This window comes from Eublepharis macularius, chromosome 5 (assembly GCF_028583425.1).
Source record: "Eublepharis macularius isolate TG4126 chromosome 5, MPM_Emac_v1.0, whole genome shotgun sequence".
Lineage (NCBI taxonomy): Eukaryota > Metazoa > Chordata > Lepidosauria > Squamata > Eublepharidae > Eublepharis > Eublepharis macularius.
In genome coordinates, this window is record NC_072794.1 from 152131161 (window position 1) to 152147598 (window position 16438).

At 41.2% G+C, this 16438-nt stretch overlaps 1 protein-coding gene across 1 annotated transcript in view; it reads left to right on the top strand.

The window, feature by feature from the left end:
* DOK5 (docking protein 5) overlaps window positions 1-16438 on the top strand; it is a 103089-nt gene that overhangs the window by 54994 nt on the left and 31657 nt on the right. Inside the window, exon 2 of the mRNA XM_054980953.1 lies at window positions 3055-3162. Within this exon, the coding sequence (XP_054836928.1) occupies window positions 3055-3162 (108 nt within the window). The remainder of the gene's footprint in view (window positions 1-3054; window positions 3163-16438) is intronic.

Here is a 16438-nt window from a genome sequence, read left to right on the forward strand (position 1 = left end):
GGGAGGCTGCAGCTCCGTGGTGCGCGCTCCTGCCCCCCGCGCCTCCTCCGGCGCCCCCTCCACCACCCCGCGCCCTGAGGCCACCGCCTACCTGGCCTCCATGGGCACCCTGGCCCTGATCAGAAGTCAATATATTTATACAAAACTTGTATGAATCTTAAGCACACCCACTAAAAACTCTGCAACCACTTTAGAACAAAGAACTCCTAAATTTCAAGAAAATTGGACAAAGGCTTTAAATTCTGCAGGCCCCTGAACAAGCCCCCCCCCTCCAACCATTGTAATTGTGTGTTCATTATTCTGAGTGGGGGTGGAGTTGGAATTGTTATTTTTCAACCAAATGTCACCAAAATTGCAACAGAGTCCCTGTCCTTCAAAGAGCCCCCAAGTTTCAAGCCCAAGTTTCTATGCCCCCCTGATGAATGAGTCCTGGCTTTCTACATTCTGAGGGAGGAGGTATTGAATCATATCTTGCATTCATGGTCATTCTAGTCCAGATGCTTTTAAAGAGTTACATGTAGTTATTTAACCCTTTTTAAAAGCCATTTGGATAGCATAATAATTTGCACTAATTTACCACAGTTATTCAGAAAGCAGACGTGAAGTTATTTATCCTAAAGGTAATTTGTATAACCTTTCCATTTCCCACCTAAGAACATAACACATGAGTGTAAATAATAACGGAATGTGTTATAGTTAGCTGTATTTTACTAAGTAATCTCAGACAGCAAATGAACATTGTACAAGGTACAAGATACATACAAAGCAGACTATCTACCAGTGAGCCAGAGCCATTTTCAAACTATGTATCATATGGGTATTCTAGATGACATGGGTATTTTAAAGAACTGTGTACATTGAAAAGTGTCCAAGAAGTTATCTGTGTGCTATTGTTAAGCATCATCATCATCATCATCATCACCACAACAACATCAATGTGTTATATACCACTCTTCTAGACAGCTTAGCACCCCACTCAGAGCAGTGAAGAGTTATTATTATCCCCAAAGTACAGCTGGGGCTGTGAAGAGCAGCTTACCCAAGGCCACCTGCTGAGCACACAGCAGTACTGGGATTTGAACCAGCAGAGGGCTGATTTGCAGCCCAACCCTTAACCATTATGCTGGGCACAAGTTATTTCTCCAGCACAAACCAGCCTACCAAGAAGGCATGTAAGTACACGTGGGAGCTTCAGCAAAGGGAGATCGCCAGAGGAAGAGCTCGAGAGCCAGGAAGGGATGTGGGTGGCTCGTAGGAGAAAGTTTTAATTTAGATAGGAGACTTAGGACTGCTGTGTACACAACGACCTCCATTTTTAAAATATTTTTTCATTTATTAAAATTTTCTTTATTTAAACTATAAACTATACACCATAACATAACAAACAATAAACACAGAGAATAAGAAAAAACACACAATTCTAAACATGGCACACTAACAATACATATGTCTATAAAATTAAGAGGAAAAGAAAAAAGAAAACAAAAGAAACGAAATTACACTACAAGTTGAGTTCTGATTTTCTCCGCAACAAGTATATATCATTTCTAGAGGCCCATTTATTCTAAAATAGTCACAAAACCCCTCTTTTTTCTATTGTTCATGTTTCTTAATCCATAAATCCATTTTTAACCATTTGTGAGATGTGGATGGTGATCACCATGTGCCTGGAGAGGAAGTGCCCCACTCAGAGCAGTGAACAAAGTCAGTGTTGTTATTATCTACACAACAGAGCTGGGAGCTGGAGCTGAGAGGAGTGGCTTACCCAAGGCCACCTGCTGAACTCATGGCAGTCAAGGGAGTCAAGCCAGCAGAGAGCTGATTTGCAACCCAGCCACTTAACCGCTATGCTACAGCTGCTCCCTGGGCAAGCTAACAAAGGGCCAAGCTACAAGTGACGAATGACACTTGAACGGCAAGTGTATTCCTCCCTGTTCACTTGCCCTCCACTCAATCCACTTGCCATTCAAGTGTCATTCGTCACTTGTAGCTTGGCCCAAAGATAAAATTTCCTGTTTTTTTTTTTAAATCAAGCATTGGGCAGTCTACTTCTGAAATAAAGAAAGAAATGAAATCAACAGAGGGCTACTGGAAGAGTCCATTATGTAAGGGGTGGAGCCTGGATGATTTCAGGAGGAGTGGCCCAATGGCGTTTGGTGGGACTGTAGAAAAAACTCAGTGCAGATGTTATCTGTTAGCCTAAGGGTTAGAATAAACGTGATGAAGATTACAGGTCTTCATCAGACAGTCTGCAAGAAATAGATTGGTCAACTCTGTGTGCACGCCACTGCAATTTGAACTGGGGCCACGAAGAAGGGATTTTTAACTCTTCAGGACCTGTACTAGGCAAAATCAGGTCCTCTGTTCTGTAATTAGCATTTTAAAGGGGGAAAATACAGGCTTTGCAAAGAGATGTTAATAGCTAATAGCATGGAGAGCAATTACCAAAACTGAGCAGGGCTTGAAAGGTTAAATCCTTTTGTCCCTTCCTGCATGGACTGGAGCCAAATTATCCCTATTCACACGCACAGTGTATTCTACAGATTAATGGAGACCTAAAAAATCTAACAGAAGTGGAAAGCAACTTGCCTTGAGCTTTGCTTTTCTGGTAACTGAGCAAAGAGTGTTCTTTGTATGAAACAGCAGATTGCTCAGCATGTGTTTTCCTCTGTAAAGCTTAGGTAGCGCCATTCTGGAAATGTTTAAACTCTAAATTGGGGTTTCCAACCTTCAGGTGGGGCCTGGAGTTCTCCTGGAATTTCAAATGACCAACCATCTACAAAGATCAGTTCCCCTGGAGGAAACGGTCACTTAGGAAGGCAGATTCTCTGACATCACATCCTTCCCTTCTCCCAACTCTCTCCTCCTTAGGCCTTGATCCCAAATCTCTTGGAATTTCCCAAGTCAGCGTTGGCAACCCTAATAAAAATAAGAAAAGCAGGTAATTGAGGACAGTTATCATTGTACATATACCATATAGAAAGGAAGGCATTTTCAGATTATTACTGGCAGTACGGAAATCAGAATCTAAAATAATACATGTTGTTTCCCCAGATTTATCAGAGATGTTGGCTGGTCTTCAAGAAAGCATCTAGCAAAGGGCCAAAAAGGATAGAGAAATTTTCAGATGAGCGTGCCGCTTACTTCCGATGTTATCACAAGGTAAGGAGAGTTTGGGGACATGCAGACTTTCGTATTTTTTTAAACCAAGAACATAAATTTTCATGGTTTATCTAGACATCAGCCCCAGTCCAGCTTGAGTTATATATATATATAATATGCAACCTCAGAGGTAAATCTCACAGACTCACAAAAAAGGAAGAATAGGACTGTAGCCTCAGTCTTATTGAAATAAGGACTAAATTCTTCCTTGGATTCAGTGGGATTTCAGTAGTTAGATTTGGCATGTATGTTCCACAACTGGCAGCCCTACATGTTAAATCAGAGGAAATTAACTATGTTTCAAAATTTTTACCCAAAGTGTTTTGATATATCAATGCTGACATTTCAGAAAGTTTGGCAATTGTTTCCAGATCTGATTTTAATGGCAAAATGGTGCAACTTATCCATCTAGCTGGGATTTCATGTGAGTTTTTAAGTGATAAATGGAAACATTAATAAGCAGAAAATTGAATCAGTTATCAGTAACTCTTAGAATCTTAGGAAAGAGCATTGAAAACAATATAAATTCTGCCCTAGAGAGGGGCAGAACCTGGATGTGAGTGGCATCCTAGCATCATGCCCCAATCCAGAGATATTTTACATGCAATAAGGTATTGCATATATCTGGCAAGGTAATGGTAATAACAGGACGTAGAAACTCACTGAGATGGAAATTATTCCAAATTTCATCACAAAATAGAATAAAGACTATCTCTACACATTCTAAGAAATGCAGGTGAGAATCACGTAGTTTATCCACACCCTGATTTGTGCTCAGTAGACATGGGCACGAACCGGAAAACCCCCCGAATCGTGCGGTTCATGGTTCATCATGTTTCATGAACCATGAACCATGAACCTTCATGAACCTGCCCCGGTTCACGAACTGGTTCATTTGGTTCATGAAAACGTCACTTCCAGGTCAGCAAATCATCACTTTGGGGTCAGCAGAAGATCACTTCTGGGCCAGCAGAAGACCACTTCTGGGTCAGCAGAAGGTCTGCAGAAAGCCCATCCCCCATTGCCTAGAAAACTGATTGATTGGCACCATGCTGTCTGCAATGACGAACTGAAAAATGAACCAAACGAACCAGCCTAAAGTTTATGGTGGTTCTTCAGAAATGGGCTCCGATGAACCTTTGGTTCGCAAACCATGAACAGGCCTGGTTCGTGCTGAACTTTGGTTCATATTTTGGTTCGTGCCCATCTCTAGTGCTCACCCATTTTGTTGAAGTGTCAGGAATTGCATATATAATCTAGAAAGTTTATAGGACACAGACCCATGCAGATGTTATCTTGTAGCATACGTAGATCCCAAATTTTCTGGTTCCAGATGCAGAATCTGTTTCACACAGGTATCCAAGCAAAGAAAAGTATTTCATATGTGTTGTGTTTCATGCTGTCATCAATATTAATTAGGAGATATCAACTTATTTATAGTAGAAGCCATAAAGAAAATACTGTTTCCAAAGAGATGAAAGCACAACACATCCTGGGGAAATGCATAATGATAAACAAATGATAATTTAAAAAAAAAATTCTTATCAATGTACTTGCAGCTGACTTTGATGTTTCATGAAGGAGCTTAGCTATTAACATTTTTCTCAATTCATCACACATTTTCTTATATCTCACCAGGCTTCTAAGCTATCCTCTTGGCCACCTAAGGCCATGTTCTATAAGGGATAACATTTTAAATACAGCTGTAGAACTTTACTTGGTGCTCCTCCAGCCTTGTTGCTTAGGCTTCTGTTGATGGGAGGAGGAACCAAAGAACAGGCAAGGGGCTAAAGAGACATGAAGGCAGGTAGATGAAAAGTTCAAAGAGTCCAGGATAAGGCTGTGATGTGTATGAATGAACAGCAACAGCTCTTCACAGTTCTGAAGAAAGAGCTTGTTAAGCAGTGCAGAAAGGACATGTTAGCGGCCAGACCTGCCCTCACATTATTAAGAAGGCTTATGAACAGGGTTTTTTTTCTGGGAAAAGAGGTGGCGGAACTCTCAAGAGGGAAATGAGGATGAAACACACGGGATTCTTTGAAATCATATTATTTTCATGCACTATTGCCGAGTATTTTCAAGAGGTGCCGGAACTTCGTTCCCCCATGTTCCCCCTGAAGAAAAGCCCTGCTTATGAATATGACAATATCATAAGCCCCTCTCTGTATGTGTTTTAAACACAAAAACACTGCCTAGCAAGGCAAGAAATGGCTGCCTGATCCTGGCCAAGAGCTGGAAAATTACTAGCATGTGAGGAACCAGGCAAGACCAGCTTTCAGCTCCCACACTCTGGAGATGTGCAAAGATCCTAAGATAATGGGGTCTTCCAGGAACTCCTGAATCAATCTCATCACCCATCCTGCCAATCTTCCTTCCTCCCTATACCTATTCAAGGCTAATCAGGGCTCTGATGGCCTCACCCATCCAGGCATCGTGGATCATCAATCATCATTGATAACGTTAGCAATTCACAGGAAAGCGTAATCAAACCTTCCTAGTTTCTTTGTCTCAACCCGGAGACAGCTTTCCAGTTCTTTGTGTCATCTCTGGAGACCGCCATCAAGCTATTGTCTTTGGGATCAGGATGTCAGTTTTAACCCAAGATACGTTTTGGTCTATAAATAGGCCCATGTGCCTAATTATATGTGCTTAGTGTGTCCTGGGACCTCCCGCATGTCTGAGCCCCTGTCTCTTCTTGCCATGAAGCATTGGACCATGAAGCTGCCCCCCTTCTGGACTGGTAACTATAACCCCCAAACCCTGAAGCTCTATCCAATCTCCTCTCTGCTTTTCATAGGAAACTGTATGTGTGCGGTATACGTTCTTGTATGAATCCTTTTGATACCTCTTTAATAAAATCCATTCTTTAAGCACCCGCAAGGTCATTTCAAGAGTCTTCTGAGATAAGGGATGTATACATTGGTGGAGAAGGTCCCAGTTACCCCTCCTCTCGCTCCCTCTCCTTGCACGCTAATTCCCCCAACTTGCCAGGTGACCCTCCGTTTGGGTAACAGACAGACCAGGCTTGAACCCCAGTAGGAAAGAATGGACAGCGTAGCTGTAGGACTTGAGAAATGCGGTATACAAAAAGAGAGCCGAGTAGGATGAGCAGAGAATATTTAGTAGACCAGAGATCAATGAAGGTCTCTAAGCTATTCGCCCTCTACACATGGCCCCTTTGCACATAGAATGAATGGGGAGGGACAGCAGGCTTGGGCATGATGGCCCTGCCCTCTGCTTCCCCATAGTTGCCAGGTCACCTGCAGATTGCAAACACACAGAGGAAATGTCCATATGTGCATCCCATCCCCCTGATTTGGGATGCTGCTTTCCAAATGTTGCCAATCACAGGAAGGGAGAGTAGGTGTAGGCACTTCCTCTGTATGTATGCACATTGTTCTCAAGCCAGCAGTCAAGTGGAAGTAGGGTTGCCAACATCTCGTTTGAAAATTCCTGGAGAGTTGGGGGAGGAGCCCAGGGAGGTTGGAGTTTAAAGAGAGACGGGAGTTCAGCAGGGATATGACACCATAGAGTTCAGCTTCCAAAGTAGTTTCTTTCTCCAGGGGAGCTGATCTCTGTAGATTGGAGATCTGTTGTAATTTTGGAAGCTCTCCAGGCCTCATGGGGAGGTGGGGCCTGGAGGCAGGGGGCAGGGCAAGCATCTTTATGCCCACACACTCATTCTCACACATTCATGTTCAGTCAACACACTAGGTTTGGCCCGGAGGGAGAGAATAGTAATAATATTTGATTTATATACCACCCTTCAGGACAACTTAACACCCACTCAGAGCAGTTTACAAAGTGTGTTATTATTATTATTCTCACAACAATCATCCTGTGAGTCAGATGGGGCTGAGAGAGCTGTGACTGGCCCAAGGTCACCCAGCTGGCTTCAAGCGGAGGAGCAGGGAATCAAACCTGGTTCTCCAGATTAGAGTCCTGCCACTCTTAACCACTTCACCAACCTGGTACTTACCGTGTACAGTTTTTTAAGTACAGCAATTAGAAATAATGGATTGGATCCATCAACTCCCTTCTATACAGTGAGGACCTTTATCCTGTCAGATGTAGGGTCAGACCATCAGAAGAACACTCTTCACTTGATCAAAGGGAATCACTGGCATATATATATATATATATATATATATATATATATATATATTAAAAAAGCCTGCTTCCCAGTTTTTTAGAACAAGATTTGAGTCCAGTAGCTTCTTAAAGACCAACACGATTTCCATAGTATGAGCTTTCAAGAGTCAAAACTCCCTTTTCAGATACGAGGAAGGAAAGCAGGGGTGGGCTTAATGGCCCCTTTGTCCCTATCTGACTGAGGGAAGTCTCTCCATCTTAACACCTGACGTGTTAATACTAGGGTGCAGGTAGGTAGTGTTCTCAATATCCAGGTGGTGTTTGGAGATCTCCTGGAATTACAACTGATCTCCAGGCAACAGAGATCAGTTCCCCTGGAGAAAATGGCTTTCTTAGAAGATGGACTCTATGCCATTAGACCCAGGTGAGGTCCCTCCCCTCCCTGAATCCCACCCTCCCCAGGCTCTACCCCTCCAAATCTCCAGAAATTTCCCAACCAAGAGCTGGCAACCTTGTGTGTACGGAGCATATAACTTCCTGAGTTCTTAAACAAGTGAATGTTCCCATCCTGTCCTCTTTGAAGAGCAGGAGAATTATGGTACTACAATATGTGTTCCCTACCAACTGGGTTGTTGTTCTGTTTAGGGAAGTATTTATCCATTTAGCAGGTTTATAAGAACAAAGTTCATACATGCAAGTCTCTTTCCCCTTGTGACCTTGGGGGAAGTTAATTATCTCTTTGATATCAGTGCCTAGGCAAAATACAAAGAATTATGATTTATTTAACTCTAGACAATACTAAAGGCTATTTTAGGAGGTTTGGCATGGATACTTTTTAATTCTTACAAAAATAATGATGCTTAACTACCTAAATCCAAAAGATTGATTTTTGTGCCCTGGTAGGAAGGCTGTTGATAGCCAGGGTGGGAGTAGGAGTCTGAGAGTGAGCAATGGCTTTCTTGGCAGGCTTGAATACCTTCTTCCTCTTTCATGTGTAAGTTGGGATGTCTGAAGACTCTCTGCCAACCTTACTCGCTGCCACAGCACTGAATTTTGGTCTATTCTAGGAGCCCTCCTGATCACTGAGTTAGGAGTGATGGTGAATTTCCCATTTCTCCCTCTGACTGCGTTATGTTTTTTTTTTTTTGAAAAATTTTTTATTGGGTTAGAATCCATTATTTTTTACATTACATTCAATTTTCCCCAAATTTTTCACTTCTAACCCCCTCCCTTTCCCCCCCTTTTGTTGACTTCCAACAGCTTTCCCACCCTTTGTCCCTTTTCCCTTACTTCTGTTAAATTCCTCTATCTAAAACAAATATACATTCTCTATTATACTAAGCAGTACATCCTTAACTACTTTTCTTGTTATATACCCAAACTGTAAATCTTTGTTTCCATCTTGGATAAACAATTTATCCCATTTCCAGTTTTAAATATTTCTATATATCATAAACCTATATATCATAAACCATAAAAATCTTACATTTAAATCAAACAATTTGACTTATTCTCTATATGTTACTCATTGTATCTTTTTATGGTAATTCTATATAACTCATCACATAGTCAATCAATTTAACTCTTCTGTACATTCAGTTTGGTGCATTATACAAATCTTATCAAAGAAAGAAAATATCGTTGGTTACTCAATACTTATATTTAAACCTTATCATTAATTATTTTCCATCAATATTCTGTCTATTAACCTATATATATCTATATATATATCAATCTGTTAATCTAACTGCTTATAAATTCACATTTATCCCTTCCCCCCCCCGGTAAAGTCACCCCCCCTCTACATTCTATTATACTTCAGTAGTTCTCAAACTGCCACAGTTTCCCTCCAACCTCCCATTTCTTCTCCAGATATTGTTTCAGCTTCTCCCAATCTGTGTTAAACTGCCCTGAGTCCAGATTTCTCAGTTTTCTTGTCATCTTGTCCATTTCTGCCATGTACAGCAATTTGTAAATCCAATCTTCAATAGTTGGCACTTCTTGTACTTTCCATTTTTGCGCATACAAAAGTCTGGCTGCTGCTGTCATATAAAATATCAACGTCCTATGATGGGCTGGAATTCCCTCCATTCCCAAGTTTAGTAGCAGGAGTTCTGGGTTCTTATTTATTTGAAATTGTAAAATTTCACTCATTTCTCTTATTATTTCCCCCCAGTACTGCCTAGCTACATCACACGACCACCACATGTGATAGAGGGAGCCCTCATGCTTCCTACATTTCCAGCATTTATTAGAAGTGTTCAAGTTCCCTAGCGCAATCTTCTTTGGTGTCATGTACCAACGATAGATCATTTTGTAAATATTCTCTTTAATATTTGTACATGTCGTTGTCTTCATTGTAGTCTTCCACAAGTATTCCCATGCCTCCATTGTTATCTCTTTATTAAAATTTATAGCCCATTTCACCATTTGTGTTTTAACTGTCTCATCCTCAGTATACCATTTCAACAGTACTTGGTATACCTTGGATATTCTTTTCTTGTCCTCTTTAAAAAGGGTCTGCTCTAGTTCCGAATTCTCTATTCGTATACCTCCCTTTACAGAGTCCGAATTATACAAATCTCTGATCTGTCTATACTGGAACCAATCGTAGTTCGGTGATAGTTCCTCTTGCGTCTTTATTCTAAGTTTAGATGCTTCTATTTTAGTTATTTCTTTATATGTCAGACATTGTCGTTCATTGTCAACAGCTCTCGGGTCTATCACCTCATATGGAACCACCCACCAAGGAGTTCCTTCTTGTAGGTAAATTCTGTACTTCTTCCAGATTGTGTATAGACTTCTCCGTACAAAATGGTGCAGGAACATCGAGTTGACCTTTACTTTGTCATGCCATAGGTATGCATGCCATCCAAATATTTTTTTATATCCCTCTAGGGCTAATAGTTTCTTGTTCTTTAATATCATCCACTCTTTCAGCCAAACTAGGCAGATTGCATCGTGATAAAGTCTCAGATTGGGCAGTTGCATTCCGCCTCTTTCTTTTGCATCTTGTAAAACTTTCATTTTCACTCGAGGCTTCTTGCCTGCCCATACAAAATCTGATATTTTCCTCTGCCATTTTTCAAATTGTTTAGAGTCTCTGATGATTGGTATTGTCTGTAGCAAAAACATCACTCTTGGTAACACATTCATCTTAACCGCTGCAATCCTACCCAACCATGACAGATTGAGCCTATTCCATTTAATCAAGTCTCTCTCAATCTGAATCCACAATTTTTCGTAATTATTCTTGAACAAATCTATATTCTTTGCAGTCAGTTCAATTCCCAATTATTTCACCTTACTTGTTACTTCACAATCTGTTGTTTCCATTAACAATTGTTGTTTCTGCTTAGTCATGTTTTTGCATAGTATCTTTGACTTCTTTTTGTTAATGAAGAAACCTGCCAAATCTCCAAACTCCTTGATCTTATCTATCACTTTTGGCATGTTCTCCAGTGGGTCCTCTACAATTAACATTATGTCATCCGCAAATGCTCTGACCTTGTATGAATAGTCCTTTATTTTTATTCCTCGAATTTCCTCGTCTTGTCGTATTTGTATCATCAGAATCTCCAATACTAAAATGAACAACAGTGGAGACAACGGGCAACCTTGTCTTGTTCCCTTGCTTATAGTCAATTTCTTGGTCAATTCATCATTTACCACAATTGCTGCAGTCTGGTCTCTATAAATTTCCTTAATTGCTCTGATGAATCTTTCTCCTAATTGTAGCTTTTCCATAGTGGCAAACATAAAGTCCCAGTTTAAGTTGTCAAATGCCTTTTCAGCGTCAACAAAGAAGAAACCAACCTCTTTATCACAACGCTTATCATAATATTCAATAGCATCAATCACTATCCTTAAATTGTCTCTTATTTGTCTGTCTGGCAGAAAGCCTGCTTGCTCCTCCTCTATAACTTCCGAAAGCCACCCCTTCAGTCTCTCTGCCAGTATCTTCGCAAAGATTTTATAGTCATTGTTGAGTAACGATATAGGTCTGTAATTTTTCACACTAGTCAAGTCTTGGCCCTCTTTTGGGATCAATGATATGTTCGCTTCAGACCAAGTGTCTGGAATCCTTTGATCCCTTAAAACTCCATTGATCACCTCCTTTAGGAATGGTGCCAGCTCATTGGCCATAGTCTTATAAAATTTAGCTGTAAGTCCGTCTGGCCCTGGCGCCTTTCCTAGATTTGCAGATTGTATTGCCTTACTTATTTCCTCATCCGTTACTTCACTATTCAGTTTATTTCTCCAAGCGTCCGAGATTTCTGGAAGTGTCATTTTCTCCAAATATGACGCTATTGAGTCTTTATTTACTTCTTTCTTATTATACAGTTTAGCGTAGAATTTATAAAAGGCTCTACTAATGGTATTCTGTTCCAAATGCGTTTTGTCATCTTCACAAATTTTATTTATTGTTTTCTTTTCCCTTCTTTTCTTCAGTTGCCATGCCAGGTACTTCCCAGGTTTATTTGCACCCTCAAACACTTTCTGATTCAGCCTTTTGAGATTCCACTCCAATTCTTTATTACTCATTGCTGTTAGCTGTTCTTGCAATATTTTAATTTCCTGGTATAATTTCTTTTTCCCTGGTCTCTTTTTTAACTGTATTTCCTTAGTTTTTATTTTCTCCTCAATCTCGTGTCTCTTCTCCTCTTTCTTCTTTCTTGCTCTACCATTTAAGTCCATTAGTATGCCCCTTATAACTGCCTTATAAGCATCCCAAACTTTATCAGTTGGTACTTCTTTGTTCACGTTATATTGAATGAAAAACTTTGTCTCTCTTCTCAATATTTCCATATTCTCTTTTTCCTGTAACAAATCCTCATTTATTCTCCATGCTTTCCTTTTCCTCCTTTTCCCCAGTTTCCACATAATTGGGTTGTGATCTGAGCCTACCATCGGCATTATTTCTACATCTTTAGTCCATAACGCCAAATCTTTTGAGGCCCAGATCATGTCAATTCTTGATAACGTGGAATGCCTTGCAGAATAAAAAGTAAACTGCCTACTTTTAGGATGTTCTCTCCTCCATACATCTTCAAGAGTCTCTTGTTGAATCAACTCAAAAAAGAGCTTTGGTAATAGTCCTCTTTTCTTTTGTGTCATAGTAGTCTTTTTATCCAGTTCCAAGTCTGTCACTCCATTGAAGTCTCCAGCAAGAATTATTTGGTCATATGAAAGATCATCTAAATGCTTCCTCAAATCCTCAAAGAAGCTCTCTTTTGCACCGTTAGGTGCATAGATTCCGACTACCAACACTCTCTTTAAATTCCAAGTACATTCCACTGCTACAAATCTGGCTTCCACGTCTTTCATTATAAATTTTGGTTGTAGCTCCTCTTTTACATACAACACCACTCCTCTTTTTTTTTTACTTGAGGCCGCTACAAAGTCTTTGCCCAATTTTCCCAGTTTTAGATATTTTACATCCTGTTTTCGAATATGAGTCTCTTGCAAACAAACGATATCACATTTTTGTTTTAATAGCCAGTGAAAAATATTTTTTCTCTTATTCGGTGAATTTAGTCCATTTACATTCCAAGATAATACTTTACACCATATTCATAATCTTGTTGGTAAGTCTTTTTCATTGTCCCTTATAAATCGCTCCATCTCCCGCTCAGATCTGATACGCTTTTTAGCGCCTCCAAATTCGAAGGACAAACCCTCTGGAAGCTCCCATCTGTACCTGATTTTCATGTCCTTCAGCATCTGGATTAGCCCTTTATATTTTTTCCGATCTAGTAACACTGATCTGGGTAGTTCCTTCATTATGATAATTGTCTTGCCATCGATCTCCAATGGATCTTGAAACTGTTTAGTCACAATCTTCTCTTTCATGTTTCTTGTTGTAAATTGTACAATCACGTCTCTTGGTAGTTTCCTCTGGGTTGCAATTCTCGAATTCACACGATATGCCACATCTAGGATAGCCACAACATCCTCCTCCTCCTTCCCCAGGTATTCAGCTAACACCTCCGTCATCTGTTCTTGCGCTGTCTTTCCTTCCACTTCCGGCAGGCCGCGAAATCTGAGCTGCTTCTCCATATGTCTGCTTTCCGCAACCGCCATCCTTCCCCTCATCAGCCTCATCTCTGTTTGTTGCGTATCTGCTAGGTTCTCCATCGCTCCTTCTACTGTTTTAACTCTCTGCTGCGTCCCTTGTAATTCACTTTGTATTGTTTCCATACCTTTCTTCACTTCTGACAGCTCCAATTTTACTTCTGACAGCTCCGATTTTACCGTCTGTTTAACCTCTTTAATCAGCTCCAATTTCATGTCTTTAAATTCTTTAATCACCTCCAAAAGTTTTTTATCCAGGTTTTCTATTGCCGATTGCCACTCTTTCTTCGACATCGTGGGGCTTGCTTTAGCTCGCTCCCACGAGTCCACTCTCTTCCTTAACTCCGTGGCGTTAAATTTAGTACCTTTTTTATTTCAAATGTCCCGGTCTTCTTGCATAAATTAATTTTAAAGGGTCCAAAATGTCGGGCGTCTTTTCTCTATGGTCTCTCTATGATTTTGTAATCCAATATGGCCTACTTCCTTTTCCGCTGAGGCCGCGGCCCTTCCCCTCTCAAAGATGGCGATTCCCTTCTTCCTGCCCTCCAGCCAGGGCCGCTTCTCTCCAGCCGCTCTATTGTTGTTACGCACTTCCTGTCTCCCGTCTTCCCACAGCAGATCTCGCGATGGTGTCTTTTTCTCACAGCTCCAAAGCCACAGGTATTCAAAACAATAGTCCGATTTCTTTAATAACTTCTTTAAACTTAGTCTCTTTTCTAATACAACTCCTGCCGAAGCTTCCCCTCCTTTTCACTAGTCTGTTGCAGTTTAAAAGTCTACTTTTTTTCCTCTCTGTTTTTATCAATCTGTCCCGTATCGGAAGATAGTGATCTTTACCTTCCCTTCACTTTTCTCGGGTTGTAATCGCTGTTTCGATTTCAAATTCTCCTTTCCACTTCTTCCCCCAATCGAAGCTTGGGTATGTAGGTCTTATGCCAGCCGAATTGGCCCCAAAACTGCCGCAGAGATTGTAGCCGACCCGTCTCAGGGTGGGACCTCAAGGATCGGGAGGGGACCCGTTGTGTAGAGCCCCCCCTCGTCCGAGATCAACGCGCCCTAGGGTCTCGAGCGTTCTTTGCCTGCTCTCCGCCTGAGACCAGTCGGCCGCGGGCTATTTTCACCCCGCCGGCCGCTTAAAACGGCAGTCCGGTCAGCTCCGCAAATGGAGCTGCGTTAGACCTCCATAAATCCCAAACCGGAAGTCCACCCTCTGACTGCGTTATGGACAGGCTACCTCTTTAGGGGATATCAGCTTATTCATGGCATTTGTATAAAAATGGTGAGTGCACCATGACATGCCAACTCACCTGAAACCAGTTATTTTGGTCCTTGCTAGTCTATCTGTGTTGCAAGCCTATTCACAAACACATACATAGGCATCATCAGGGCTTTTTTTCTGGGAAAAGAGGTGGTGGAACTCAGTGGTGGAACTCAGGACCACACAATGATGTCACCTTGGGTTAGCTGGAACGGGGGGGGGAGTTTTTTAAAGTTTAAATTGCCCTTGGCAAAAATGGTCACATGGCTGGTGGCCCCGCCCCCTGATCTCCAGACAGAGGGGAGTTTAGATTGTCCTCTGTGCCGCTCCAGCGGCGCGGAGGGCAATCTCAACTCCCCTCTGTCTGGAGATCAGGGGGCGGGGCCACTGGCTATGTGACCATTTTCAAGAGGTGCTGGAACTCCGTTCCACTGCGTTCCCACTGAAAAAAAAGCCCTGGGCATCATTCAGTTTAAAGAACCCTATGTTCCATTTTGAAAACACCTGAACTGATGAAACTGTTTCTTCACTGTTTACATAAACACCCTTGCTGGGTATTGATAAAGTTACTAAACCTTCCAACAATTCCTTATCACTTGAGGATCGTGTTCTGGTTTTACTGTGTACATGTATAATTCCCTCTAGCACGGTGATGCCACTAACAGATGTTTCTTTTTAAAAAAATCCTTGCTGGTAATGGCTTAATATATTTGAAAAGTAGGATTTAAGTGTGCAAACAGCCTTGGAGCACGAAGATATGCTTTCGGCAGCAGATCCATTCTTATTCGGCTTTGAAAGGCATTTAAGGAATGGACCTCATGGGAATAGTGACTTGAACCTCCTTCATCTGTGTGTTCCGAACGACGGATCTTTGATGCATAATTTATACAAGATTGGTCATAGAACCCTGGGGCTGTTTGCAACACATGTCATTTCTAGAAATAGAAGTTGGTGGAAAATGATATGAGCTCTTTTTCAGAAGTATGAAAAGAGATGGGAAAAAATCCCTTCCTCTTCCCCCTTTTGATATCCTACAGGGATTGTGGAGGATATATATTTAGAGCAGTTTAATTTCAGCTCAGTACAGAAGGTGTGTCATCTGGAATGATACTGAGCTGACAAATTATTGATGCAAATCTTATGTCTCATTCCCTTTTCTCCTCTATTGGAGTAATTCAAAGTATAAGCAGTGTGTCGGCTGCTCTCTGAGGGACGTGGGAATTAGGCTTCAAATAGAAGATCAGAGTTTCAAAAAAATTCTTTTCCTTTCTTGTGTGTGTTCTATATGCTGTCAACTCGCTTCCGATTTATGGAAACCCTATGAATGAACACCCTCCAAAATGTCCTATCATTAATAGACTTGGAGCCAAACTACAAGTGATGCCTGACACAAGTTGGACACTTGGCAGCTTCCCTCAAGTTTTGATGGGAAATGTAGGCAGCTTGGCGGAATGTTGGAAAAGTAACAGTTGAAACGTCCATTGGACAGCAGTCGGAGAGCCAAGATGCAAGACCAGGATGCCTACACTTCCCATCAAAACTTGAGGGAAGCTGACAAGTGTCCAACTAGTGTCAGGCGTCACTTGTAGTTTGGCTCTTGCTCAGTTCTTTCAAACTAGAGGCTGTGGCTTCCTATATTGAGTCAAGCCATCTCATGTTGGGTCTTTTCCTACTGCCTTCCACTTTTTCTAGCATTAGAGTCTTGTTCTTGTGATGAGACCAAAGAACAATAGCCTCAGTTCTGTCATTTTAGCTTCTAGGGAGAATTCAGGCTTGATTTAATCTAGAATGTACTTTCATTCTTAAAATGACTTTAGTTTTTCCATAAACACACAATCTAGAGACTAGGTT